This window comes from Arvicanthis niloticus, chromosome 2 (genome assembly GCF_011762505.2).
Source record: "Arvicanthis niloticus isolate mArvNil1 chromosome 2, mArvNil1.pat.X, whole genome shotgun sequence".
NCBI classification, from domain to species: Eukaryota; Metazoa; Chordata; class Mammalia; order Rodentia; family Muridae; genus Arvicanthis; species Arvicanthis niloticus.
Window position 1 is genome coordinate 116,131,156 of NC_047659.1, and position 19,395 is coordinate 116,150,550.

Below are 19,395 nucleotides of genomic sequence, written 5' to 3' on the forward strand. Positions count from 1 at the left end.
GCTCTTTTCTACTACTAATTTCTATGATAATTTTAAGTGGCATGTGGCAACATGGCATATGTATTTTTTAAATTCAAAGGCAGGATATTAGTTAAGAAATGATCACTATTTTAATGAAAGGTATTTCTCACAAACTGTATCTCTTTACATGTTATTTCTCACTCACTCTCTACCCATAATGCATCACTAACAATTAGGTGTGGAGATATCTATGGAGAAAGGTCAAATGGAATGTGTTTTTAATCACTATCAATACCAATTAGAAACAAAGAGATTCTAAGTCTTATTAGCAACTTAGATGGTTTTGGTGGTAGTTTTATGAAGTCACTCATTTTAATTTCTTATAGCTAGAGATATATGGATTTAAATATTATACATGCATGCCAATCAGTTCTTGAGAGAATACTTATAAACATGAAATGACTTCCTCTCCTCTCAGTCAGGTATAATTGCTCCTTCCTCCATCCTTCTGAACCCTCTGCATTTTTCAGGTGCTGTGTGCAGTTGATTTGTTAGTCATTCCCTTTGCTTCTGCTTCGGGTGCTCTGAATGAGACTTTCAACAGCTCGCTACATATCCCTCTTTCCACACAGTGAAATGTGACTCTAGATAGAAGAGACTGAACTGGGGGAATCCTGAGAGGCCATGAGCTTGAGCATCATGGCAGTTGCAGCCCTTCAGACATAGACCTGTGAACAAACTAGGAAAACAAACTCTATATTCGATGCAGCACAATATCACTGTATTTCACAGAAATCAACAAACAGTCCTGCAGCCTGGGCCTGAGGCCCACTTACCTCTCCTGAAAGCTTGCCAGGAATCTCACCCTGGGGAGGGTTAATAAGTTACATAGTTACAGCAAAAAGATACAAGCTCTGATAGAGCGGGATGAGGCACTTCACCGCTCTGCTGGCATTGATGCACGTGGCACAGATGAGGCTTGGCAGCAGCTTCCCACTCACGATCGCTCCATCGAACAGAGGCCCAAAGAACGGAACCTGAGGATTCAAAGCAGAAAACACTATGCTCAAACGCAGCAGGAGTTAAGGCAGATAAGAGAATGTGCTCCATGTGGAAGACTGGGGATGAATACACAGGCTGTCATCCAGACAGACAAACCTTTTCAGAGTAAGTTGAAGGCTTTCAAGTCAAAGAGCACAGGATTGTTCCACCAGGCTCTTCCATGAGAACTTTCTATAAGGCCTTTTAAATGTCAAATTATCAAGTGCCTCCCCACTACTTTATGCTGCCACTCACAGAAGTGGCACTATTCTTTCTACACGCCTATGCCATGGTACAGTGCATGGTACACAGATGTTCTTCACTCCACTCTCCTACATACAGTCTTCATTTCCTTGAATCACCTATCCTACATTACACCAAGACCCTACATTATCTTCGCTCCCTTCTACTTTTAAGAGAGGCTTGGCTTTCTTTTGCTGGATCTATTTCCACCATGTTAGTAAACCATAATGTTCATGGATGTCTTTTTGGATTTTTTTTTCATTTCTCCTCCTTTCCCCTTTATTAGAATTTCATTCTGTAACATGGAGATTGTAAACTCTGTGATATTTGGGACTGGAGCTGGCTAGTAACTCTTTCACTTGTTTATTAATTTACACAATATTTAGTACATGACAGACCTTTTATTCTAATCTGTTCCCTAAAGGAACATATGAAGAACATACATATAAAAATCTCTGCTATAACTAACTCAAATATACAGTATATGATGTATGAAACAGAAGATAATACAGAGAAGAACAAAGAACTTTTGGGAGATAGATATCTCCAATTATATCAAAATGGGAGGGAAGGCTTTAAGCAGGATGTTTCATTAAAAGTCTACAAGAGATGGAAGAATTAACAACGAGCTATGAGGACAATGGCTGGAAGAACATTCCAGGAAGAATAACAACAGCAACCCGGATTGTGATAGGAATGGGATTCATGTATTTAAGCAAAGGCAGGAGAGCCACAGTTCCTACAGCCAAGCCAGTAGAAGGAAGACCAGGAGGGAGTGATGTCAGGTAGGGAAGTTCCCTTGTAGGGAACTCTAAGAATTCTTAGTTTTGCCTCTAAGGAAGATAGAAGCCTTCTACAGGGCCTTAGGGAAGCGGAGAATACCATCTAACCTACATTTGTGTGAACGTGGTATGTTTGTAAATGTGGGCACATGTGCACATGTATGTATATGCAGGTAGAGGAGACTAGAGCTCAACAGTGGTTATCTTGCTCAGTCACTCTCCACCTTGTTCTGTGGAGACAGGGTCTCTCACTGAATGTGGAGCTCGCTCAGCATCAACAGTCACAGTGATACAGGCCAGTAGTCCCAAAAACCTGGGAGGCTGAGGTGACAGACAATGGATTCAAAGTTATTCTGGGCAATATCATCAAGATACCCTCTCCCCTCCATGTCTCTCCATACATATAAAGATAAATCTAACAAAAGATGTGCACGATAAATGTACTTAAAAGTACCCAAGAGTGGTAACATAAATTTATAAAAGCCTGAATAAATTCAAAGTACAAGCTTCAGGGGCTAGAAATTTTTATACTGTTAAGATGTCAATTCTTCTGAAATCAAAATTTAAATTCTAACACAAACTCAATTAAAATTCTAGTTTTAAAAATAGACATGTATTAGGTGCTTCTAAATTCATACGGAAATAAAATGATAGAAATTAGCTATGACAATAATGAGATGATCTATATTACCTGACTTTGAGGACTAAATATAAAATTATAGTAACTAAGATATCAAAACATTAATATTAGGATAGATAAATTGACAGATGAAAATATACAGCCTGATAATAGAAGCACACATTACGGCAACTGTTCCACACTAAGGCAAGACATTTATGGGGAAAAGAGAGTTTGTTTCAATAAAGATCTGGAACAAAGGGAAAGCCATAAGAAAAACAAACCCTAATCTCCATTTCATCACACACAAAAATCTGAGCTGGGTTATAGACAGAAATATTAACACTAATCCTACAAAAGAGCTGACTAGATGGCTCAGTAGGGAAGGGCACTTGCTGCCCTGATTGGTGGCCAGAGTTGACTCCCAAAGCACACTGCAGAAGAATGAACCCATTTCTACAAGTGTACCCTCACCTCCAGGAATGTGCCATGGCATGTGCTGGAATATTAAAGCATCATGACCAAGCTAGGTATATCCTAAGAAGATATGTGTGAGTTTCCATCAAAAAAAAAAAAAAAATGAGGAAAGCTGCTCATTTCAGAAGATGGCTTTAAAATAAGTGTTTCAATAAATTCAAAATCTATTTATAAAAAATTCTTAGCTAGCAAATAAAAGAGAACTTCATTAAAAGCATTTGTTGGGCATTTGTGTATCTTTACTCTGTGATCTGCTGCTATTGTATTGTTCCCTGTCTTATAGTTGTACTCTAAATAAAGTTTCCTTGATACTTTGTAGGACAAACATACAAACAAACAAACAAACAAATAAAAAAACAAAAATAAAGGAAAAAATAACCCACTAAACATCTAGTAAGCTACGGCAATAGTGAAACACTGAAAGCTTGGTACATGAGAGTAAATGAGAGACCACTTTCATTAGTGAGTTTTGCCAGGATAGAAGAGGGGGGGGGTGTTGTAACTTGGAAGTAAAAAAGCAAAACTGTCTTTATTTCAACTGTTATATCATATAATTATAATAAAGAGTCCATGGGAAAAGGTCAGAACTAGAAGTCAATAGCTATAGGATGAACTCACAAACTTACTTTTCCATTCTCAGTAACAACTGTCCAGAAAAGAAAATGATAGCATCTGTTATTATTATTAAAATATCACAAAATATGAACCTCAGAGGAATAGGTCTTATAAGGAAAATAGAGCAAAGAACACACAAAAACTTGAGAGACGTAGTCTAAGTGAGATGATGCATCTCTCCTGCGTATCTTCTTCTATATCTGACGAGAAGACTCAACAGTATTGTCATTTCTTCTCATAATTCATGGATTCAATGAGGTGCATGGTTTAGCCTGAACAGCTGGCTACTGAGAACAGCTATGCAGAGTTGAAATAGGCTAATGGAAGTAGAGACAGTCCTTAGGAAGAGTAGGGCAGAGGTTCGAGTTAGTTGTAGGAAGCATGCTCTACGCTGCAGCATAAGATGAAATCGATACTAGAGCACGTCACACAGGACCCACAGAGCCATGGGAGGAGTCCCACCCTCCGATGCTGTGTGATGATCACTGACAACTTATTTATAGAGCTACTTGAGACATATGACCCTTAACGGGAGTGATGCTGGCTTGTGAGATGTGGCATATCCCAGGCACCAGTGACCCTAAGAAGGTGGTGTCTTTGTTTTGTTTGGTTAGTAGAAAACTGAAGTCTAGATTTAGATCTAAAGAGGTGGGCAGGGCCTTTCACTTTACTATTGTTACTGATGTTAGTCTCTACTTCAGAACCTGGATTCAAATCTTGCATCCATCTAAACTTTCTGAATAATTCCCAAGTGCCTTATCCTAGTATGTTGACCAAAGCCACTACTGTTAACAAACTGGCTTTCCTTACCAGCTAGCTGCAAATTAGAAAATACCCATAGTTCCTGCCATGTCTTTCATGACTAAATGAAACCCAGGTCTCACTGAGAAGCACACACCTAGAAAGTATAGCCCAAACTCATTTATACTCCTAGACTGCGGTGCAGGGCAGGACAGATTAACATCCAAGTTCTCTTATTTGGCCAACTGAAACACAAAGGCGGCTTTTTACTGAGAAGTAGTGATCCCAAAGTTCATGGTACACTGTCAAAGACATGAGGCTATGGTTGTATCTAGCTGTTAGGGCAAGGACAATATTTGGGACAAAACTCCATTTGATACATAAGAACTAATCTCCCAGAGACTCCATTCAAACATTTTGATGTTCCCAAGCAGAGCTGGGCAAATGCTTCACAGACAACCTTGGGTTTTGGAATTAGACAATTACTGTGTATGAGTCTACTGAAATCTAGTCCATGATAAAAAATGCCTTCTTCTCTGGTTGTCCAGTTAGACAGGTATTGCACTCATAACAAATGCATGGCCATGATTTTGTGTCTGGCTGTTTGGCATTGACTTTATCATTCAAGGAGACAGAAATGTAATGCAAAGGTATAGGGTATGAGTTTCTGCTGAACCTCTCATGTTTGTCTTTCCAGTGGATGGATACAAATGGATACTTGGAAGCACACAAATATGAAGAGGCCTTCAAAAGTATGCATCCATATACAGAGGATACAGATATTAGTTTTAGGTGGTCCTTGAAAGTTAGATAGCTAGAGACCAAAATGGCAAAGTCAGATAGAGAATTCATGCTTTCATAGTAGGAGAATACCTGCTCACAGCACAGAACAGTGGTTGTAAAGAAAAGGTCTGAGAAGTTAAGAGCCATTGCCATAATAAGCACAATCGCCATGAAGAGGAACTGTATGGTATCAGCACCACTGAGAATTAGGAGGTAACGTTAGACTTAGAGCTCATGTAGAGAGACCATGAAAGGCTTCTGCATGTGTGGGGTAGTGAGCACACAGAGTTGTCAGTGGTTTGAGGAAATCAAATCAGCTTTCTAACTCTCTACTTCCCTCACAGGAGGTTTCACAGATGCTCTAAAGGAGAACTGCTTCATCTGGACTTAAATGGAACTTTTCAGGGGTTGATTAGAACTACAGATAATGTGCTTTTCCATATTTCTCACCAGCCTTCTGAGCAAACCTAAAGCAAAAAGTAATAATGCACAATGATGAAAGAAGCATATACAATTCTGGGAATAGAGAAGCATCAATATGAAAGGCCAGAAAGGATGAAGTAACTTCTAGGTAAAGCAGAGACCATATGGACCAGAGGCTGATGCTATTCCAGGGATGCCCCACTGTCTGGGGCTTCCTGGTAAGGCTGGAACCCATAAGTACTTCTCTATCTCCGAGAGCTACAAAGTCTGGTGACAGCTTTTGCTTTGGGGAATTCCACAATCCCACAGGAATTATGAATATCTGGAACAGAGTCTCTCACAGACCCTGCAGCTAAATGACTCAGCTACGATCCAGAGATGTTGGGGGCCGACTTTTAGCAGAAAGTAGCTATCAGCTTTGCAGCCATCTTGAGCCATATACCCTGACATGAGACTTGGATTACAATAGCCTACAACAGCTGAGCACACTCCGATAATCTTGGTTTACATACCTTGGGTGTGTGAGATTAAAAGTGTGTGAGATTAAAGGTGTGTGAGATTAAAGGTGTGTAATTTAAGAGTATGACTTAGAAGTATAGAGATAAGAGTTAGAGACAAGACCTAAGGGCATGATTAAAGGTGTGACCAAAAGGCATGGCTTAGAAGTGAGACATATAAAAGGCAGAGACAGAACAGATCAGAATCAGACTGAGATCAGAGAATCAGACACATCAGACATTAGATAGAAGACACTTGGCTCCAGACAGAATCAGACACAGCAGACAGAGGAGACAGAGAAGGAGACACTTAGAGGAAGAGAGACTGAAGAATAAACGGGATTGAATCACACCCTGTCTAGTCTCCATTCTTCGAGTCTGCCCTCACCCTCGCTCTTGCTGAACCCCGACCCGCAGATGAGCGGCAGCTTGGGCCGGGACCAAACGTGGGTTGGCCCGGGCCTCAACATTTTGCCTGGGCTGCGATGGGCTAGTGTGGACCCCAACACAGAGATCCTACTGTCTTTATCTCCCTGAACTTAGGTTCCCATGTTTATGTGACAAGCAATCTTTTGACAAAGAGCCTCCTATTTTCCCCTTGCATTTGAAGAATTTAACATTTAATGCATGATAAGCTATGGGCCACAAATTCCCTCAAACTTTGTTGCTGTTTGGTTGAGAAACTCTCTACTTTTGAAGGGTCATTTCCACAGATGGAGAATTCTGGGGAGTGTTTTCTTTCATCACTCTGAGTACAACTCGTCTCTTCTTGATAACATAGTTTCTATAAAGAAGTCCTATGTGATGTTACTGTCTGTGTCTCTATAGTTAGTTGTCTGTTTCGCCAAGGCTTCTTTCAAGACTTCCTGTACTTTGGTATTTATGTGAACTAAAGAAGCCTCTGTATCTCTCATCCTTTCACTGTTTCCTTTGCTTTGTGATACCTATTCCTACTGGAAAACTTATTTACCCAACCACTTATTTACGTATTTACTGACTATTTCCACATTGCTAGACCAGGCATTGGAAAAAAAATTTAAATAAAAACACAAGCAAAGTAAGAAAAAGAGCCTTAAGAACAATTTCCTACTATCTTTAGTAATATGCTTTGAAAGTTCATTTATAACTTTTTTTTTTTAAATAAATAAGTGTTATTGGCCAGGTGTGGTAGCACACACCTTTACACACCTTTCATCCAGTGCTCAGGAGGCAGAGCCAGGTGGATTATGTGAGATTCTGTCTAAAAAAAAAAAAAAAAAAAAAGTAAGCATTCTTTCTTATAAGCCTTATACAAAAGGAGGAGAAATAAAAACAAAACAAAACAAAACAAAACAAAACAAAAAGCAAGGTCCTAAACTTCCAGTTTGGCCCAGCAAATACACCTCTTAGGCAGTGGGCTGTGTTTCCTTCCACAGTGGAGCAGCGCACTCCCAACACCGGGCACACCACTCAGCCGGGGCGCACCCATGTGCAGGACCTTAGGAGCTGCATGATGAACCTGGAGTGTGTCCTGTCTGCTGGCTCAAAGAGGCCCTTCCTGTTGTGGCAGCTCAAGAGTAGGGAATGAGAGCTGCCTTGCTGCCTGGCACAAAGCCTGGGCTGCAGTTTGCTATCTGGTGTACATTCAGTAAAGGAGAGAAGACAAACCCACAAGAGGAAGAAGACAGATGTGTCAAGGACTAAGTAAGAAGCAGGAAAATGGTGCCAATGTTTAAGGAAATTCTGTTGAAAAGCAGATCTCAAAAGCCTGATTCCTGTGAGGTAGGAGCTAAGTTCCTAAGAGTATACAGATGTGCTTCAGGTTTTCTTCTGTCTGTTCTCAAGGCTCTTTTGTAAAATAAATGTGCTTTATTCTTTGGCCCCTGCTTGTGGGTGACTCAATCCCTCAAAACCTGAACAAAAGTGATAATAATATAAATCCATAGTATCTAGGAAATTCCTCTATTAGCAGTGCCACTGTATTATCAAGTTTGATTTTAAAACATCTGCAAGCAGCTGCCTCTTTATTGCCACTCCTTTACTAAAATCAATGTTAATAACACATGACTCAAGCAGAACACACTGCAACAATCCATTTAATAAGCTAGTTTAATAAAATCTAGTTCTTTCGTATTTTCAATGTTCTTTTCTAAGTAAATAACTATTTTCCAAAGTTAATTTACTTCCTTGAGAATTCTCCAGAATATTTAAGGTACATGATTGAAACTCCAAAGGGTTGTTTGGCTGGGATAAATATTAAAGAAAATTATAATGTGAAACCAAGATAAATTTACAAACCACAGAGAAAAGGCAAATACGCTGCCTGTATAATAGGGGAACTCCAGCAAGCTTAAAACATTTCCTTGCAGAAACATAGATGCCCAAGCTGGCCTCCTCTTAGTTTTATGTGTTTAAATGCCCTTGTGACTTCTGGCACATTAACCTTTTGACTGGCATTTTCTAGGTGCTTGCTCCAGACAGAGATCCTGAGCTAGGCATCCCCCAGAAGAAGGATACATTCCTACACATCTGCATGCATGCATGCATCTCCATCCCACACACCCCAAAGCTACAAGAGAGCCAGCTACCGCTATAACAGCACCCTACAGACGGACAGTTAGGATAACTTAAGAAAAGGGAAGGCAAAGGGCTTTGCATACCCTTTAAGTCACTCACTGTCTTGTGGGTAAGTCTTTCGTGAATGGCTGACTAATAAAAGTAGGCAAAAAAAAAAAAATTTAAGTCTGATAATTATGCATTTCTTTTCTATGATCAAAATTTTATCATGTCAATATTATGGAGATGGGAATGGACTTATTTGGAAATCAAGTTAACAATGAAATAATGCTGCAAAGCACATTGATTGTTAAAGAAAAAGGCAGAGATTCGATACAACGTTCGTGAAGTGAGCAGACTCTCAGCCATGAGGGTTTTGTGCCCTCACACGAGCACACCCATGCTTCTTCAATGTAGCATTTTACAAACGTGGGGCATTATTAAGAAGGGGCGGACTCTGCCAGTCACGTAATTTGTATATTTAAGGGGGGGGGGTGTATGGAATGAAAAAGCGAAATATGTTAAATTTCAAAGGACTTGGAAGTAATGCTGCCTGTGAGCTTGTATTACAAATAGCCCCACATTATCACATGGGCTATTAATGAGGCCAAGTGAATGAAAGTACAATTTGAATATGCATGACTCTATCCAATGAGCAGGACTTTTGTGTACTGATGAGTTTCTTCCCCCTCCTAAAAGGGATTAAAATTATTCTTAGAGAAGTATGGCTACCCAGAAATGAGTAAAATAAATACATGTATTTGGCTACAGTCACACTGTATTCATATGAAACATACAGGTGGTAAAAGATTGCTGCTGACTCCACCTGCAGTCTCTGAAATGTATGCATATTCTGTCTTCTAAAGGAATATTCTTCAACTCAAGCAGCTGTGTTAGGACAATCTCTAAGGAAAAATAATGATTTTGGTGGAGATTCCTAAAAGTGGACAGAGTTAAGTAAACCTCTGAGTACAAAGCCTTCAGTTCCACAGTAAGAAACACTGGTTAAAAGACTGGGGAATGGGTAAATTATTGCGCCAAATGGCTGAGAATTAATCTCTGCTGACTAGCTGTAATCTAACGAGGCGTCTGTGTCCCAGGGAGCCCACAGCATGTCCCTGGCGGTATGTGCAGTGTGTCGAGTCTGCGTGGCACCCTTTGTCCTCGCTCACAGGCGGCCTTTCCCCTCATTGTCCATAATATCCTCATGCATCTGGGACGCGTGGAATGCATTCATACTAACAGACTTACCATTGTTTTCTCTCAGAAGCTTTGTTGAGCAAAGACTGCATCACGGTTACTGATAATTATATTGCTTAATTAATCAAGACAAAAAAAATTTGCAAATCATTGCCTGGTTGCCAAGCAAGGAGATAAAAAATGACAACAATACAAGCTGAAGCAATATAACAAAAGTAACAGCTATCTGATCAGAAGTTCTTATATAATGAAGCTATTAGTGCCGAATCGGTTAATGTTAGCATTGCTCCAGGTGTCTCTCCTTAGATGCAAACAAAAAGGCTAACATTATGGATATAAAAGGCCAAATGTTGCCATGGATTCTGTAACCTGATAGAGAGGACAGCCTTTTCATTTGATTAGGGAATGCAATTTAAATACCAGGGACTGAAGCCAAACAAACAGACTTTCCCTCCGAAAGCCTCTTGCATTCACCCTGGGGTCAGTGGTTGGTGAACAAAAGGTCAGCTACACTTGCCCTGGAAATGTCTGGATTAATTTTATTACATTGTAATGGTTTGTACTTTAAATGTAGGGATAACACTAAGTTTTCAGTTTCCCATTATTCTCTTCTTCCCTTTAGGCTTTTTGAGTTAAAAATATTTAGAAACCAATTTTCTCAATTCATCTTGTCAGAATTGATGACCAAGTTTATCAAATTTAAACATATTTTGTAAGAAAATTTAAAAAGCATATTAATAACTTTTCATGCATCTTATGCTACCTTGAGAAATGTCACTTTTGTCACACTAGAGTGAAATGAAATGTTTTTCAAGTTCTTTGTTCATTTTAAAAATAAAGGGGACATTTTAAGGACATTCTGAAATTTTAGAGGATTTTCCTGAAAATGACCTAATAAAACTAGTTCCACACTACATATAAAAGAAAAGTATCTTTTTAAATTTTGAAAGCAAAAAAAGTACTAAATCTATCACTTCTTTAAGATTAGACTTATCACTTTAATTCCTATACATAATTGTGTCTTCATAAGCAAACACAAACGCTAGCACTGAGCCAATTACGTACAAAAGTGAAAAGGGCACAGGGGTCTGAATCAGAGGAGCACATTATCTAATGTAAGTTCTGACATCTTTTTATGAACAGAGAGAAGACTCCCTCTTATTTTACGAGGCTTTCCTGGATTGAGACAGCCTACACATTGGAGAATTCATGTATATGTTAAGCTTAGAACTCTACTGATTTTACTCTGTGATAGTAAATATATATATAAAAAATCCTGATGGCAACCATACCTGCAACAATGGCTCACATGGAAGCAGTTTTTACCCAGGTGCCAGGCAGTGTCTGAAGCACTTTTTCACTTATTAGCACGTTTAATGCTAATGTAACACTTTAGGTCACAAATCCGAATTAGAACGACAAATCTCATGATCTACTTTTAAAGCTTAAAAACAGTTTTCAGAATAATGCTGAGCTCCTCCAGGAGAATGATTTTGAGACGTAAATAAATATTATATTTACTATCAGGATGAAAACAAGTCTTTTTTTTTTTTCTTAAAGAATGGCCCATATGCTTAATAAATTTAATTTCAAACCTAAGAAGACTCTTCTTAATGAATTGAAAACAAAGTAAGTCACTACAAAGCAGCAGTATTAAATACTAGTAAAGGCATGACAAGGACTGAAACTGCAGCCAATTAGTATACAGGACATAGACCATTGGATTGTTCCAGCCAGCCCCATGATCAATACCAATTGACATGGCTGAATTGATTCTCTAGCAAGGTGCTTTGATTGTTAATACTCATCATGTGGGCTTTGCTTCAGGGTACCAATGTCTTTGTGGTCATGTCCAGAATCCTTCAGGATTGACCGCAATCAGCACCAGTCAGGGCTCAGTGACCAGTGCTCATCCATCAGACAGGGCTGGTTTTTCTCCAAATAACTAAGTAATAATGGAGTTCCATCAATTCTTACTATTATTAATAATGTGCCCCAGTTAAAAATTATAATATTTTAAAAATTATAACATTTTAAAACATTAAAGTTATTTAAAAGCCCATATATTTTTCTAACATAATTTTCAAATAATACAATATGGAATTTTGTGCTCATGATTAGAGTTCTTTTGAATATCACAGTTCATACTAAATTCCTATCTAGCACACAGAGTTCAGATATTTGTAACATTCATCAGTGTTTTGAGGACTGTGAATGCAATGGCAAATGAAGGGGTCGGGGCAACAATGGAGGGAGCGTACCTCAGGCTTCTTCGTTATCGTGATAAAGAACATATGATTCTTCATTGGGTAAATAATGATGGAGACGTCTCCAAAGGCTGTTGGGATAATTCCCCTGCGGTAGTCCCTGGAGTGTTCAGACCAGACGATGTGGACCTCGTCATTCCCCAGGTGACGGAGCTGCAATAGCAAATTGGCTCTTTATTAACTGAGGTGCTAACAACAGTTTATGAGGGGCTGTGGCTTACAAATTGAATTAGAAAACTCAGAGGCCAAAAATATTTTAGTCCAAATCAGGCTACTACACTTGGGATTCAAAAATTTGCTATTCCATAAAACTTCAGCCGATCTGCTAGGAGGCAGGTTTGGTTCTAAGATCACACACAGAAGCACAAAGGGCACATTCCAGTGGGATGGAGGAAGACATCTTTAAGATCTCTTTTACACAGAATTCTTTTTCAACATCAGTCCTATCCTATACTGCTGAGAATGTTTCTCAACAAAAAAATGACATCACTTTTTCTAGTCTTTATTGCTTTAAAACTTTAAGCCTCTTAATCCAGTGGTTATTAACAAATAACAAAGTAAGATAACACAAGCTACTCCAACACAATTGCAGACAATTTGTAAGAAACTGGTGCCAAGATAAATTTTTGAGAAAAAGAATGTAAGAAATTATATTTTTAAGAAAATAAATATATTTAATTTAAATTAAAACTTAACTTTGGTGGGAGTACTAGCAGCTGGCATTTAAAGATGTCCAAAGTGCTCACAGGAAATGCTGTCTACCCGTCCCAAGGACTTTGAGTAACTCTATCTTTACCTCATCTTACAAGAAGCGCCTGCTCAGGAATTCTCTATCTGTTCTCGATGCCAAGTGCACAGAACAGCACTAGAGAGAGGGCCAGAGGCTGTAGCCTCCACTCATGATTATCTAAGCCAGGAACATCCAACCTATGGTCCACAGGCTGGGAGAACACATGAACAAACACACACACACACACACACACACACACACACACACACACAGAGTCTCTTACTGCTATAAGTGACTTTACAGTTTTGTGTTGGGCTCCATTCAGTTGGACATCCTGATCTCAGCTCACCTCAAAAGCTACTTTACTGATATATTTCAAGTAGTTCAGCCTGCTTATTTTGACATTTTATAAATAAAGAGATTATGAACTCAAAAAACCCACAAACTCTTGGTGTCTTCAAGAAGGCCCTGGAAAGATCTCCAGAGACCCTTACAAGCTCTTCTAGGGTAGACCTTTGCTAGATGCAAGAACATCACTGATAAACTGCCCATGTGGTGAGCCTATCAACCGAATCTAGCCAAAGCTGCAAAGAAATCATTTGAGAAAGCCTAGAAGCATAACTAAAAGGAACAGACCACAGTGGTGAGAATGTTGGCCTGAACTGAAGTTCTGAAGCTGTGATGTGTGGCAGAGGCAGGTGCTTAGAAGGCTTGAGTGAATGAGGTGTCTGCCTCAAAGCAGGGAATGCCATCCAATATCAAGAACAAGGGACCAATCTTAAAAGGACCTTAATAAAACTGTGATGTTATGTCAGAGCTTATGTTCTAGTTTTATTTAAAAAAAAAATAGCAAAAAGATACTCTGGAATAGTGTACATCTGAAATATGTTAGCATAGATATTACTTTTTTTAGATGTGATTTGATCATAGAGAATACCCAAAGTGACCCCAACATGGCCTCTTTTCTAGTCATCAGGTTTCAAAGGCAGCTGTTTGTTGCAGTGCCTGCTTATTTTGCCTGTCTATACTTCTGGAAGTATTCTGGAAGTGAGCTACACATCAATTATCTACAGGGACCTGCGTCTGTACTTTTGTGCTTCTATGGAGTAAGAGACAGGAGTCAACTGGTCTGAAGAGAAGTTCCAGAAAGGCACGGCTGTGGGAGTCCAGCACAAGCCACAACGCTTCAGAAAAACTTAATGGAGTCAACAACCTTTGTGAATGCAAACATTACCCACTGCATCTTTCTTCTCCTCCTCCTCACTCAGTAATACCCCACACAAGTATTAAAGGTTCAAAAGGTAGAGGCAAAAAAGAAAAACCAAGTATAGTCAACCTAGCTCTAACACAAAGGTTTTGTTTTCTTTATAAGGCATCAAGCTCTCACAGCTGAGGGTGCCCCTCTAGTCGTACTTTTCTCTCTTTTGTTCTTTTAGCAGTACTGACTATGGAACCTAGAGTCTTATGCACACAGTGTTCTACACTGCTACTCTGAGTTAAGGTCCAGTCCTATTCTTATCTGAGATATCACCGACTCCTGCCTGCCTGCCTTTATCCTTTCTAACTCAACAGCCAAAGACCTTGGAGCAGTGTTTTGCTACTCAGTCCTTCTGCAGTGATAGCATGTGAGTTAGGATTGCCAATGAGACAAGATGGACAGTTTTCTATGGTAAATGTGGATTAAATCTAATTGAAACTATGGAAGGATTTAGAGCAATAGGAGCTAACTGCAAGAAGTAGGGCTACCCTGAAGCTCAGCTTACAGCTCTCATCCTCCAAAGAGAGTTGACCCTGTACCATTCTTGTTATGATGTTGGCAGAAGCAACTAAATGGAGACAATCTACTTGCCAAACACTGTTTGACCTTGCAGCTACTACACAATGCCACACCTAATACCAACGGTCTCTCCTTTCCATCCACAAGGGCAGAGTACAGCACTTACTTTGAGATGATACACTGATTACTGAAATTTTGCAGTTACTCCGTTCCCTTTCTAAATTGTGTTATTCAATTATATAACCCCAGTAAACCTTCTTCTAATTTTATTTGCATCAGTATTCTGAGAAAACTCCAGCATTAGGAGAGCAATTCACACTAATTGACCCTTCCTCCCACTGTGGCAGTTCTGCAATTATGGAAGAACTATTTGTGTAATATTCACTCAGAGCTTCTTTCAGTGTCATGCACCTTAGATTTCTGGACATGTTACAGTTTAATTAACTGAACCACAAAACCAAGAGCTAAGGCCACGGAACCCACTGACTGGGGATAGCTGGAACAAAGTACAAAACTTACACCCTCTTGTCCCTATGATATGAACCCAAGGGCATAAAACAAATGAAATCAATGTAGACAAACTACCTACAACAGATCACACAACATTTTTACCCAAATCAGAGCATAAGGGAACATTCTGGAAACCTAAAATGGTACTCAATTCAAAGGGGATCTCAATAAAGAGATGTCACTTTGTGGGTTTTACAGAACTTTGATTATAGGCCTGTAAGTTAGAAACTCACTTACAGGTTTGCTCAGGGACAAGTCAACTTGACTGGAGGTATGTGACTTCAGGAGGAGACGATGCCTCCCTAGAAGGGAGTGCATTCACGTTGGCTCCTGCTTCCACTAAGCAATAGGGTCCAGAAGGCCTCAAGGCTTACCATGCTCAGAACAAACAGGCTCTCGAGCCTCAAGAAATCAATCCCATATCCTGCTATCCCCATTCCTGACTGACAGAGTTCTAAAGCCCCTCTGCCTGAGCTGTGCTGCCTGCTGCTGCCAGGCTGCACGCCTGCACGCCACTGGTGACACTGGTCATGGTCCACACCTAATAGGCTGACCTCCTTTCCCGACTAATTGCATTACATCGCCAGCTGGCTCCAGAAGGAGTCGTCTGTTTGATTGAAGAATCTGGGCTCCTCAGCGGGCCCGGCTGCTACTTTTACTAAGTAACAGTCAGGCCTGACATCCCCATTGTTCAGCTGACAGTGTGCCCATCCTAAAATCTAAGTTTTATTTGTAAATTAACCAAGAAACTTCCTGCCAGAACAGAGCTGCTTAGAGACTGATAATGTGGGCCTTTCATCCCCTTTCATTCTACTGTATCACTGCCAATTTGTTTTTCATGTGGCTGGCCAGCCTGAGGCTATAAAAGCCTTGTAAGACATAAGTGCAATTATAGTCCTGGAGTCAAATGAATTGGACAAATCCAATAGCACAGCTCTGTCCCCACTCTGCAAACCCCTACAGCAGTTAGATTAGCTGTGAAAAATCTAATCTAGCTAGAGCTAACAAATTTCTGCAGTGAAGGATCAAGAGTTCAGTATGGGGTTGCAACCACATTGCGGAATTGAAAAAGTCCCCCCCATGACAGGGGCAGAACAGAGCATGAATCACTTTAGAATTTTGCAGCTCATTTTTAAGCTGTTAGGGACAATTTAGTTAGAGTAAGTCAAGGAACCGGGGGCTGCTGTTCTGTGACTGATTTTTTCTGCCTAACTGTGAGACATCCTGGGAACGAGGGTTTATCGTTAATGATGCTAAAGCTGAGAGCTGCAAACGGTTTCAGCTGCTCTTTGAGTATTACAGTGGGGAATCTCTCACACAGACCAAGACTTGGAATATTACTTATAGCAGCATTATGTCAAAAAATAGTATAAAAACAAAAAGCCTTTTTACTTAAGAAATATTTCAAAATAGTTTATATGTAAATCTGTCTTTGACACATAATTGTCAATCATGAAAAATTAAAGAATATGGGGACAATATGCAGAGTATAAAGACATTTACATGGTACCCCAAGTTTTATGAAACATGTGAATACAGCCTGGGGTCTTGGTAAAGCGACTTCAGATTCTAGAATACCAGTGAGCTACCAGATAGCAGGGTCCTCCTTTCTATGAACACTGCAGCCATCAGAACCACGCTGGCCAGGCAGGTGGCTCCTTCACACCTGTGAGAACCAGCACATGGCTAGCACTCCCACTAGCTGTGAGGTTCCCAGCCCAGGGAGGCCAAGGCAGTATGCAGGGCTATGCTGGTGAAAGGCTGCTGAATTTCTGCATGCAAATTGTGCTTTATGCATCTGAGACACTTGACCGCTATGGAAATTGTCTGTGACCCGAGTTCTGAGGATGTCTCACATGCACTGTTCATCATGTATGCAGTCCAGACATCTGTGACTACAGTAGTGAAAAAGCAAAACCAGAGACAAAAGAAATGAAGCAGATACAGTAGGGCCCATGAGCTAATATCAATCATCTGGCTAATGGGGCAGGGAAAAAAGAATCAATTACACCAGTGGACAATGACAAGGGCTGATGGCCAGAGACTTCCTACCAGGTACTGGGCTAAGCAATTTTTCTGGCCTTGTCATACTTACTTGACTCAACAGTACTATGTTATGGGCTCCATTCTAAATCTTATTTAATACATGAAAACCAGAGGTACAAACTGGTAAAATAATGAAGACACACACTTGAGCCCTGGCTGGCCCTAGCTTTAACCATGCCACACCACACTTCCAAAGTGCAGCCTTAGTACTTGTGATACTGCCCTCACATCCTTACATCTGTGCTGTTAGAGGAGAGTGGGTGTCTAATTGGAATGTAGGCTTTGTCACCTACTTGCCCACAGGGAAAGCACATGTCATAGTTGCTTTGGGATGCTCCATTCATCTAGAAACTTACAGGAGTGGTCTGCTTACCAGACTACATTTTTCTCCCATTAATGCATTCCTTATCCAAAAACAAGGTTTTTTCAAGTAAACATTCTACAGGCTGGGGAGTTCAAGGCACTGCTTCTTTGGTGGAGTTCCTTTGGGAGCATCGGGGAGAACAAAGGGATAGCATTTGAGGTGAGACATGTGGGCAGCAACATATCTGCAGGCAGGGTCACTCTGACAAACACTGGCAGCTCATCCTAGCAACCTTGGGGTATGTGTAGGATGCTTTCCTAGAGCCTTACTAGCACTTTTTTGTCAAAATGGCCATTATGTTTTGTGGCCTTTGCCAACCCGTGAGGTAAAAATATTGTTTCTCAGGTAATTAACATAAAAAAAGACCCCAAAGTAGCCATGATAAAGACCCTTTTACTTCCTAGTCTTTAACCTTAGGCCTTCAGGCTGTGCTAAGTTAGTATTTTAGATTCACCACAACTGTAGCCTGAGGAAGAACGACACTTAACTTTGAACCCTGGGAAAATTGCCAGGGCTTGGTCACCATCCAGCCCTAGAGTCTCACTTATGCACGAGTGCAGTGAGATGTTGTCCCTGAGAAGCCCGCCTTACCTTTTTGGTGAGCGAATCGTCTGAATCTGATGGCATCCGAGTGGAAACGTGGAAAATTACTTCCACGGTCGAGGTAGCATAGTAAGGGGCTGTCTGTCCTGTGCTGCCATTGCGCTGAAGACCACCCATAAACCCACAGTGGGTTGAGAGATCCACCTGATAAAGGTCACGGAGCAAAAGATGAGGAGCAAAAGTGAGCTAATCTTATTCATAGGCAGGAGTGTGAGCTGAGAGAATGAACAATTTTCATTTAAATATATTTCTTTTTGATTACAAACAAATATAAGGTCAACAAAATTAATTTTTAAAGAAAGAAATGGCCATTAAACCCAAAACTGGTCTGCAACCATGCTATGTGAAAACCACTATCAAAATGTAAGGAGGGTCTGCCTCAGCAGTTCAGTGCTTCCCTGGCACATGCAAGGACCTGGCTGCGATCCCAGCATGTGCTACAGCATATACAGACACAAAGACACAAAACCCAACACACACACACACACACACACCCCATACACCTCTCCCACCCACTCCACTTTTCACATTCTAGGGACATGCTTTCCTCTAGGTTTATGTTCACAGGAGGCAGGTACATGCCTCTGTATATACATCCGTTAGTTGACCAATCAGGAAGGAAACCCAAGTCCTCATCAGTTATTCTGGAGTTGTGCATCAGGGAACTGCAGTGACAGCCAACAGCATTCTAGTCCCAGTTTCTCACTTTATCCAAGCCCTCATTCATTTATCATCTAGCAAACCATTGTCTTTTTCTCAACCCCACAGTGACCACACTTGTCTTCTTTTGTCACAAACTGCAGTCCTGAGCTTATATGACTATATAATTCTTATGCAAAGTTAATGAAAAGATATTAAGGGGAAGCAAAGATCCATACATAGAATAGTAAAATGAAGCAAGCAGATTTTAAGGCCAGTGCAGTCTTCAAGAACGCCATGCATGCTACATTTGAATACAAAGATATAATTAAGAACACACACAACTCATGTCTGCTTTAAATACTGATTGTCAACAACCACATAATGAATGAAGTTAATTACCTCCCATCCAAGACCAGCAACGAAGTCTTCATATGCTTGGCTTCCTCTTTCATTGGCTAGAATGGAACACTTGTCTTCTTGCCCTTCAGCAATGTAAAACACTGCAATCTTATGGGTCTCTCGGCTATAAATGTTTAAAT

The 19,395-nt window shown here is 40.3% G+C and overlaps 1 protein-coding gene across 5 annotated transcripts in view; it reads right to left on the bottom strand.

Moving 5' to 3' along the window:
* Ralgapa2 (Ral GTPase activating protein catalytic subunit alpha 2) overlaps positions 1 to 19,395 on the bottom strand; it is a 271,068-nt gene that overhangs the window by 69,197 nt on the left and 182,476 nt on the right. For 2 of the 5 annotated variants that reach the window (XM_076929914.1, XM_034495631.2), the window contains 4 exons: positions 19,256 to 19,379; positions 18,203 to 18,358; positions 12,179 to 12,337; positions 871 to 998 (listed from right to left, as the gene is read on the bottom strand). In XM_076929914.1, the coding sequence (XP_076786029.1) occupies positions 871 to 998; positions 12,179 to 12,337; positions 18,203 to 18,358; positions 19,256 to 19,379 (567 nt within the window). Of the gene's footprint in view, positions 1 to 797; positions 999 to 7,370; positions 7,423 to 12,178; positions 12,338 to 18,202; positions 18,359 to 19,255; positions 19,380 to 19,395 lie in introns of all 5 variants that reach the window. The other 3 variants (XR_013108860.1, XR_013108861.1, XR_013108862.1) reach the window with 3 other exon arrangements.